This window comes from Lathyrus oleraceus, chromosome 3, assembly GCF_024323335.1.
Source record: "Lathyrus oleraceus cultivar Zhongwan6 chromosome 3, CAAS_Psat_ZW6_1.0, whole genome shotgun sequence".
NCBI lineage: Eukaryota > Viridiplantae > Streptophyta > Magnoliopsida > Fabales > Fabaceae > Lathyrus > Lathyrus oleraceus.
In genome coordinates, this window is record NC_066581.1 from 334,977,904 (window position 1) to 334,988,870 (window position 10,967).

Consider the following 10,967-nt stretch of genomic DNA (forward strand, 5'->3'; position numbering starts at 1 on the left):
TGAAAGGATAAGTATCATAATAATAATAATAATAATAATAATAATAATAACAATAATAATAATAATAATAATAATAACAAGGGTAATTATTTAATACATTTATTAACTTAAGGTTATTTTACTATTAGTTTGTAGAGTAAAATAGTGATATTCAAATCAAATAATATAATAAAAAAATAATATGGATAATTAATTAACTTAAAATTAAGTATTTAAATGACTAATTTCAAAGTTTAGTTTGTAAAATAAAACGATGATATTCAAATTGAATAATAATATTAATAATAAAATAAAGAGTAATTAGTTGATAAATTAATTATTATAGCGGCTAGTTTCAATGTTTAGTTTGTAATAATTAGCGATGTTAAAGTCTCAATTATAATCATATATATTATTTAAGGTATGGAAAATTAGGATGTTACATTACCACCCCCCTTAAAAGAAATTTCGTCCTCGAAATTTAACGTACCTAAAACATATGTGGATACTTTTGACGCATGTCCTCTTCTCTTTCCCAGGTAGAATCACCAGTTACATCATCCCACAAAACTCTAACCAATGGTATCTGCTTTCCACGAAGTTCCTTAATTCGATGATCTAAAATTTTGACAGGTAAAGCCTCATATTCTAGGTTATCTCTAAGTTCCACACTTTCAGGCTCAATGACATGTGAAGGGTCAGGATAATACTTCCTTAGTTGTGATACATGGAATACGTCATGAAGATTAGACAGGTTTGGCGGCAAAGCAATGTGGTATGCTACAGGTCCAATCCGTCGTAGAATTTGAAAAGGCCCGATAAACCTTGGTGTTAACTTCCTAGTTTTGATTGCTCGTGCGATTCCCGCTCTAGGAGTTACCCTAATGAACACGTGATCTCCTGCCTCAAATTCCAAAGGTCTTCTCCTTTTATCACTATAACTCTTTTGACGATCCTGTGCAGCTTTCATCTTTTCTCTAATAAGCTTAACCTGGTCTGTTGTTTGTTGCACAAATTCTGAACCCAATATTTTATTTTCTCCAACTTCATACCAACATAAAGGCGTTCGACACCTTCGTCCATACAATGCTTCATATGGAGCCATGCCAATACTTGAGTGAAAGCTATTGTTGTAAGTAAACTCAATCAATGGTAAGAACTCATCCCAACTTCCTTTGTGTTCAAGAGTACACGCTCTTAGCAGATCTTCTAACGACTGAATTGTCCTTTCTGATTGGCCATCTGTTTGGGGATGATAAGCCGAACTTAACCTTAGTTTGGTTCCTAGCTCTAAATGCAACTGACGCCAAAACTTTGATGTGAATCTGGGATCTCTATCACTGACTATACTTGTAGGTATCCCATGTAATCTAACAATTTCCTTTACATATATTTGAGCTAGTCTCTCTAAGCTAAACGTTTGGTTGATGGGAATGAAATGTGCACTCTTTGTCAACCTATCAATGATTACCCAAATTGCATCATGCTTCTTCTGAGTTTTGGGCAAAGCAGTTACAAAATCCATAGCTATTCCATCCCACTTCCACTCCGGAATGTCTAAAGGTTGTAATAATCCAGCTAGCCTTTGATGTTCAATCTTTGCCTTCTGACATATCAAACAACTTTGAACATACTCTGCTATATCCTTCTTCATTCCAAACCACCAAAACATTTTCTTCAAATCTTGATACATCTTTGTGGCTCCTGGATGAAAACTCATCTTACTTTTGTGGCCTTCTTCCAAGATCAACTTTCGAATATCCTAGTTTTGAGGTATACACAACCTTTCTCCAAACCTTAGGATTCCGTCACTCCTTATGTTAAAATCCCCATTTTGACCATCTTTGATAGTTTCCTTTATATTCATTAATTGGTCATCAAGTTGTTGTTCATCTTTGATCCATTTTAGATATTCATTAGACACGACAATAGTGCCTATGAACATACTTCCTTCACTGTGATGTACTCCTAAGTTTAAATCCACAAATTGGTTAATCAACTCTTCTTCCTTCAACATCATTGCAGACACATGAAGTGTCTTTCGACTCAAGGCGTCTGCTACAACATTGGCCTTTCCTGGATGATATTGTAACTCAAAATCGTAGTCCTTTAAAAATTCCATCCAACGCCTTTGTCTCATGTTTAGATCTTTCTGGTCAAATAAATACTTCAGGCTTTTGTGATCACTTAACACATTGAACTTTGATCCATAAAGATAATGCCTCCAAATTTTTAAGGCAAACACAATTGCTGCTAACTCTAAGTCGTGAGTTGGGTAGTTTCTCTCGTGCACCTTCAACTGTCTTGATGCATAAGCTATCACTTTCCTTTCTTGCATCAACACACAACCAAGACCTTGGTATGACGCATCGCAATACACATCGAATCGTCCTAATGGGTCCGGTAAGATGAGTATTGGTGATGAAGTCAATCTCTCCTTCAACTTCTGAAAACTTTCTTCACACTCTTTTGTCCATTCAAAGTTTTTACCCTTCCTCGTTAACTGAGTCATAGGCAAAGCGATCTTTGAGAATCCTTCAATGAACCTCCGATAATATCCAGCTAGTCCAAGAAAACTTCGAATCTCACCAACATTCTTTGGACTTTCCCACTTTGTTACTGCTTCGACTTTACTCGGGTCTACTGCAATACCTTCTTTACTGATAACATGACCAAGAAATTGTACCTCCTTCAACCAAAATTCACATTTCGAGAATTTCGCGTACAATTGGCGGTCCTTTAATATTTGTAGCACAATTCTCAAATGTTCTTCATGCTCTACCTCATTCTTGGAATAAATCAAAATGTCATCAATGAAAACTACAACAAAATGATCTAAGTACGACCTAAAGATCCTATTCATGTAATCCATGAATACTGCTGGAGCATTAGTCAAACCAAATGGCATCACTAAGTACTCATAGTGCCCATAACGGGATCTGAAAGCTGTTTTTGGAATATCATCCTCCTTCACCCTAATCTGATGATATCCAGACTTCAAGTCAATCTTCGAGAATATCGATGCTCCCTTTAACTGGTCCATCAAGTCATCGATTCTAGGCAAAGGATACTTGTTTTTTACAGTAGCTTTATTAAGTTGTCTGTAATCTACACAAAGTCTAGAAGAACCATCCTTCTTCTTAACAAACAAGACTGGAGCTCCCCATGGCGATACACTCGGTCTAATAAATTCCTTCTCTAACATCTCGTCTAACTGTTTCTTTAACTCAGCCATCTCTGAGGGTGACATTCGATAAGGAGATATAGAAATTGGTCCAGTGCCTGGAACCAAGTCTATAGAAAACTCCACTTCCCTAACCGGTGGTAAACCTGGAACCTCTTCTGGAAAAACTTCCGGGAATTCGCAGACCACTGGAATATTTTCAAAACTAGGGGTTTCTCCTTCTGACATAGAGAATAACATCATAAATTTTTGGGTGAGAGTTTCCACCTTTATGATTTCTCCACTATCTTCTCCAAACGTTAAAATTTTCTTCTTGCACCCCAAGATTACATCGTTGGCTGATAACCAATCCATTCCTAAGATGACATCTAGGTCTTTTAGCGGGAGTACTATAAGATCTACTAAGAATCTTCTATTTTCTAAAATTATAGGGCAGTCTGCACAGACTGAACAAGTTACCATTCTTTCCCCCGAAGGAGTTGTAATGGTCATCTTATTATTGAGATCAACAATTTCAAATCCCAAAATTTCCGCACAAGATGTAGATATAAATGAATGCGTAGCTCCTGAATCGTATAATACTGATACCAACTTATCTCCGATTAGACACATACCTTGGATTAACCCATCTGACTTTGAGATCTCGGCTCCTCTAATTGCAAATACTCTTCCTGTGGTTGGCTTGTTCTGATTTTGAGGTCCTTGACCAACATTTGGGCCTCCGTTCCTTGCTCTCCCTACATTGTTATTGTTTATTAGGACGCTCTTCTGGCTTGTTGGTTGGTTTTGTCCTTGGGGACAATCTTTGAGAAAATGGCCCTTCTGACCACAACGAAAACAAGCTCCAATGTTTCTATTTGGACAATCTTTGTTAAGATGTGCCCCTCCACAGCTGTAACACTTGAACATTAACCTCCTAGAATCCTGGTTATGATATGGTGTAGGCCTTTGATATGGCCTACCCCCTTGTTGGGTCCTTCCTCCATGGCCTCGGTTAAAATGGCCCTTGTGATTGTTGTTTCGGGTTGGTACTCCTGATCCATATTGATTCTTCCTATTGTCAATTCCTTCCAACTCCAAACATCTTTCTATCAACTCACCAAAGCGCATAATATGCAGAGGTAGAACCGCCCTCTGGATATCATATTTCAATCCATCTTGATACTTTTCACACATCCATTCTTCCCTTGGATGCAAGCGGTAAAATTCAGAATACTTTAGCAAGGATTCAAACTTCCTAGTATACTCTCCCACCGTCATCATACCTTGACGCAGGTTCTGGAATTCTCTCTCCTTCTCTTTCCTACATAGCTTTGGAAAATACTTCCCCAAAAATTCTTCTTTGAATAAGATCCAATTGATCTCTCTTCCTTCCTCTTCCAATAATCTATGTTTTCCTCTCCACCAGGCTTCAGCGTCGCCTGTCAGCATGAATGTTGCATATCCGACTCTTCTATTCTCTCTACAGTGAGTGAAAGAGAATATCTTCTCTATCTCTTGCAACCATTTCTCAGCACCCTCCGGATTAAAGTCACCACCAAACTGTGGTGGTTTACCTTTCAGAAACGAGTTCAATCCCGTATCTTCATGCACAGTTTCTCTTTGCTGTTGCTGAAAAAGTTGATGATCACGGGTGATTTGCAGGATTTGAGCATTTTGTTGTGTTTGAACTAACACAGCCGCAGCAAGTTCACGAACATCTCGAGTGTCAGCTTGAGAGTTCGTTCCAGTTTGGGAATGATCTTCTCGTCCTATGGGGATGTTAGCTACTCCTTCGGGAGTAGCTTCACCACTCACATTCCTACCTACACCTCTACTAGCACCTCTACCAGCACTCCTACCACGCCTCACGTTTCTGGCGTTCTGAACCATAACTTCCTGAAAAGGATAAGTTATTAGGTTCAATCATCCACAAGACATAAAGAACATAATAAATATGTATATTTATATCCCACTGAATGATTCATTGATAAGGATTTTGTCAATTCTCTCACATGCAATGTTATGTTTAATATGTTGAATTAATGCTTAACGTTAGTTATGGTTATATCTAGAATTTTGGCAAAGATAATCAATATTTAGTGTATAAACAAAAGCATATCAATTTATTCAATAACAACGATTACAAAAACCATGACCATGTTTCATTTAAAAAACCTCTATTAATAAACCAAGCTAAGACTAGTAATGGTAGCACTATAATTATCATTATTGCTACGAAATCTTTACCTAATTCTTCATGCTTGATAATACCAATAAGAAACAAGATAATGACAAGAAGAGTGATGAATAAAAGAAAACATTTAGCCATTTGTAAGGTATGGATAAGTACTTTGAAATTGATATGAAAATAATGAATATGTGTGAAGTATTTATATAGTGAATTTTGTGAAGTGTCCGTTACGTTACCGTTGGGTTTGTGACCGTTGGGGGAAAAAGAAAGAAGAATAAGTTAAGTGTGTTAAAGATGCTTCCTAGATCAATATATTAGAAGACTATCAAAAGGAAGACTCAACTCACAAAAGAAAAGTTATCATCCTGTTTGGAATCCAACTTGATACAGTCAGTATAACTCTAGACACTTACGGTCTGAGCTGAATCGACCAGCTCTGATACCATTAAATGAGACAGCCTATGTCCCATTAGTGAAATTCTAAAATAAAATACAGAAAATTTAAAATTTTTAAATAACAAGACTGAATTAATTAAAATATACTACTTCACATATATATGCTTCAAATATGTTTTACATAAAGTTTGATACCGTTAAGACTAGTGGCATTGCCACGTAGATAAAACTTAAAATAAAAGTACATGAAGAAAATCAAAAGAAAGCTTAACAGAAGGACCCCCTAAGTCCAACATGACTGACACTTATACTGACTGTATATAATATTACGTACTAGTAACGATGTGATAAGCGTTTGACAAAACGCTAGCAACCTTCAGCCTTGACATTATCGTAATCTGTCACTCCATAGCCTTCCCTCCTAAAGGGTCTAGTTCGTCGCCTGATCGTCATAGATCAATCCAAAGATGCAAGACAAAAAGAATACAGGGCTAAGATTTACGTACAAGTTTAAAAATGGGAATAGGATGTAAAATAGTAATATATATATATATATATATATATATGACAACCACAATTATTCAAACAAGCGTATCTTTATCCATACTCTATAAGTGTTTATTCTAATGCAACCCTGAACTATATGCTGACTCAGGCCACTAAACGCTGTCAAGGATACCTATCCCATTTACCAAGATCAGATATCACAAGACCACATGCCACCAACGTACTCCCAATTACCAAGAGCTACGCCACCTAACTTCGCATGGAGTCCAGGTGTTATAAGTCGATCGTCCCCGAGGATTCAGGCCAAGACCCTCGTCTTGCCTAGCATGCATAAATAATAATCCCCGTCGGGATTGTAGGCGACTGATCAACCTCGTACGTCCCATACCGCACGGCAGTGGACTTATACATTCCTCAATGCAGGTCTATATGATCACTCAATCATTTTGTAGCAACGCTCAACTATAAGTATTTAGTTAATATTTGGGAAATATCGTATTAACCTTTCAGGTCATAGTTATTATCTCATTACTTCAGTTGAGTGCCAAATCCATTAAATGTCTTGTCTATTTCTCCTTGGTGTGATCCTTGTCTCTATATAACTAGTTTATACAGTGAATAATGTATGGTTGACTTCCCAGGTAAGAGAGGTGGACCGTAAAGGACATGGTCGACCAAGTCTTATCCTTAGCCAGAATCCAACCGAATACAACTACCCAATGTATCCAACTTCCCTTATTTCATTGGGGATCTAACACTTAATGTCCAATCAATGTTGTTGTTTCTCTCCTTAATAGATCATTTTCTTAGTCTATCAATCACAATCATTCAAGTATAAATAAAATAAACAATTAGACAATTAATCAAACAATGTAAGCACAATACAACCTCAAATTATCATAGATCATTCTTATGATAAATAATTAAGGTCGGCATAACCTCGCTTAGTGATTTGGGAAAATCATTATTCGAGAATAGGCTCTCCTTACTTATTTATCGTTGGTAGGGCTTGGGTCACCACTACCCACATATATATATTAAGCTATTTTACGCTAACCGTCCCAACGTATACGAGACCTTGCCCCCACCTTTTGTTGTTGATCGTTGTTGAAAGTCCACGAGCGTTTTCTCTGATGTTTGCCCAGAACCTAATTTACGATAACCGTTGAATTGTACGAAATTTATAAAATAATTAGAATATAATTTACGGTTAACTAAACATAATCCCGTTACAAATTAAGATATTTATTTATTTAAAATATTTAATCATAACCTCCACTATATTTAAATCGTTATTAAACTCAAGTATAAATTAGACTATACTCCTGTTTGGATTTGTTTATTTTAGAAAATTATCAAGAGTGTATTCCTAATAACATTTTAATTTTATAATAATACTTGGGCATTATAACAACTTAAAATGGTAGAACTTATCTTGGACTTTATAAGTTCAATATCTCAATGTCTTAACGGAAATTTAAATCAACATCTTAAAATAACCTTTATATAAATAAAATAATTAAAATAATTAAATTATAACGACTTACCGGTTACTTATGAAAATGATTTGAGCAGAACTTTGACGTATCAAACTCCTTTAAAACTTTAGAAGAACTTTGACCCCAAAATAACTCTAAAAACTACAAACCGACACCGTGAAAACTTCGACAACTAAAACTAATATTTCTATATGAAGAAACTAGAGAAAGAAGGAAATGAAGAGGTAAGAAAGATGATTTGTGAATGAATGAAAATGGGGTGAGAAAGACCCCTATTTATACTAGTTGTAAGATATTAAAATAATGTAAATTTATCTCCTTTTGCCCATGCTTTCTAACTTTTCAACTCTTGCTAGTAAATATGTCTTTGTCAAATATTTACAAGTCTTGCATGAATAGTTTTATAGGTGTTCTAATATGACTTTGTGAAAATAGTTGGTGAGAAATGTGTGAAAGTTTGATTTTTCTACTATTTCATGACATATGATCATGTAAAATATTAATAGTAAAATAAAATATATTTCTTTTATAAAATGAAAGGATAAGTATCATAATAATAATAATAATAGTAATAATAATAATAACAATAATAATAATAATAATAATAATAACAAGGGTAATTATTTAATACATTTATTAACTTAAGGTTATTTTACTATTAGTTTGTAGAGTAAAATAGTGATATTCAAATCAAATAATATAATAAAAAAAAAAATATGGATAATTAATTAACTTAAAATTAAGTATTTAAATGACTAATTTCAAAGTTTAGTTTGTAAAATAAAACGATGATATTCAAATTGAATAATAATATTAATAATAAAATAAAGAGTAATTAGTTGATAAATTAATTATTATAGCGGCTAGTTTCAATGTTTAGTTTGTAATAATTAGCGATGTTAAAGTCTCAATTATAATCATATATATTATTTAAGGTATGGAAAATTAGGATGTTACATTTAATATAATAAACAGTGAGCGGTATCTAGCAACACATCACTGCTACCCAAGACACGAAAATGTCATGTGATCTGACAAAACCTTCTGTGATAATACTTATGTGTATAATTACCCTTTTGCCCTTATGTCTATATTGAACACAAGGCATAGACCGTGTCATCCTTGTCCAGTTCAATATTGGGCCCATAGACATTTATCCTGTTATGCAAGATGGGAAAATTCCATCTAGGTCACTCATGTCCCTCAGCATGATTCGTGGAGTACCCATCAACTGTCTTTATGGTTATCCAGTTACGGACAATGTTGGATCAGCAATAAAGCACTCGAATCCACATCTAGGGTCCATAGTGGTTTCAGGTCGAAGAGTGGTATACACCATTATCACCATGAGAATAACTTATGACACTTTGCATAACTTTCTATATAGTATTCTCATAGCGGGTCAATCCGGTATAAATATTACTCCTAATATTCATACCTATGTTTAAGACTTGATAACTCTTTATCCATGATCCATGAGATGTGATCATCAGTCTACAAACATAATAGTCTTAATGCTTTAATGTTATCCCATTTCACACTAAAGCTCGACTACGAATACTTTAAGAATAGTGCCATTATGTTTAATGTGCTCTCATGATTAAGTCACACTTAATACATTAAACGGACTATCTATTCCAGGGACTTTATTAATCAACCATAATAAAGAAAATGCTTTTTATTATTAATAAATAATTCGATACAAGTACCAAAAAGTATTGGCCTCTAGGGCTTACACCAACAATTTGGATGTGAGATGTGGCATAATGCTTGGGATCATCACATATCGCCATGTACACCTTATCCTCTTTGGCTCCTTTGGTGAGTTTAATGTTTTGATATCTTTAAAAATGCTTTTAAAGTTAGCTCCACTTTTTATGTGGGACTATTTACAATGCATTTATTGCCATTAATTTAATTGCCCATTTTTGTCATATTGGAACATACCCATCGCAATTATTATTCATAATTTCCAGGTCATTCAGTTTGAGTTGTTTGAGAGAGGTGGCGATGATGCGGTTTTCCTAGCACATTTCATTCTTATTGAGGCATTAAGTGCCTTGGGTTACCGGCGGCAGAGGAGGAGCCATGAGGTTAGGATTAGGCATACATAATAGGTTATGCTTTTATTTGTATTTTGGGAATTTTTTATATTATTTTCCATACTTTGAGAATAATATTTTTAATATTTTGGCTTGTTTTGTTTAATTCATGCACCTTATTTTATGATATTCGTGTTTATTAATGTTTGAATCAAATTATGACACTGTTAGTCGAATTAAAATGACTTTAGATTAAAAAATACAAACTTAGAACGTTTATTTCCAAGATGCATGCAGGTAAATTTTCGGAGATACATCTCCGAATTCACTCCATAAATATTCGCGGATGCATCTCAGAATCAATTTTTGGCAAAAAAAAGGGTGGCAACTTGATTTACGAAGGATGAGGTGATTTCAGGTGCGTCGAGAGATGTATCTCTGAAAATACCTGAGAACAATTTTTGATTTTTAAAGATGTGAGCCACAACCTAAGGGTGGGAAAAGAAATAGCCTAAATGGTATCATAAGAAAGGTCAACAGTTATATGAATTATTTGGTTCAACAAGTTTTTATTGGTTAAGTAAGACACACATTAACAAAAAAGAGAAAGGGCAGGGTTCAAGTTTATTTTGTAAGATGGATGACATTTATGGTCTTGTGACATTGAAATTCTAATCAATTAAATAATAAGGAAATACAAGATTAATGTAGTTGAACATGTAGATCCATTTGGCCAAATTTTGGAAACAATTATAGTGTTTATTGTTTATGATTTGCATTTTGTATTACTAGTTGTTATTCTAATATTTGATATTAGATGTTGATTAACTCGAGTGTGAAATTGATGTGACAAAGTTCAACAAAATAGACAATTTTGAATTGTAGAAAAGGAAAGTTAAGTATTTGGTCGCTCAACAAAATTAACAGAAGGTGTTGCGTGAAGTGAAAACAGAAGACATGACTAAAATGCTGATTAATCAGAGTTACTGTCACACCCTAAATTTTGTCCTTAATATTCTTCATTTTGTTAACTACATATACTCCATATCCATCATTATCATCACATGACCATTTCATTTGGCCACTCGTCACATTTACATTATTTGTGTGTTGATCAGTTCAATGTCATTTTAGAAGATTTTTTTTCTTTGTTTTCATGTGCTTTTGTCTTTGTGCATTTACGCTGT

At 34.4% G+C, this 10,967-nt stretch overlaps 1 protein-coding gene across 1 annotated transcript; it reads right to left on the reverse strand.

The window, feature by feature from the left end:
- Positions 1–1,741: 1,741 nt before the first annotated feature.
- LOC127131145 (uncharacterized) lies at positions 1,742–5,035 on the reverse strand. Its single transcript, XM_051060084.1, has one exon. It carries the CDS (start codon positions 5,033–5,035, stop codon positions 1,742–1,744), a length of 3,294 nt encoding a protein of 1,097 aa, XP_050916041.1.
- Positions 5,036–10,967: the final 5,932 nt, after the last annotated feature.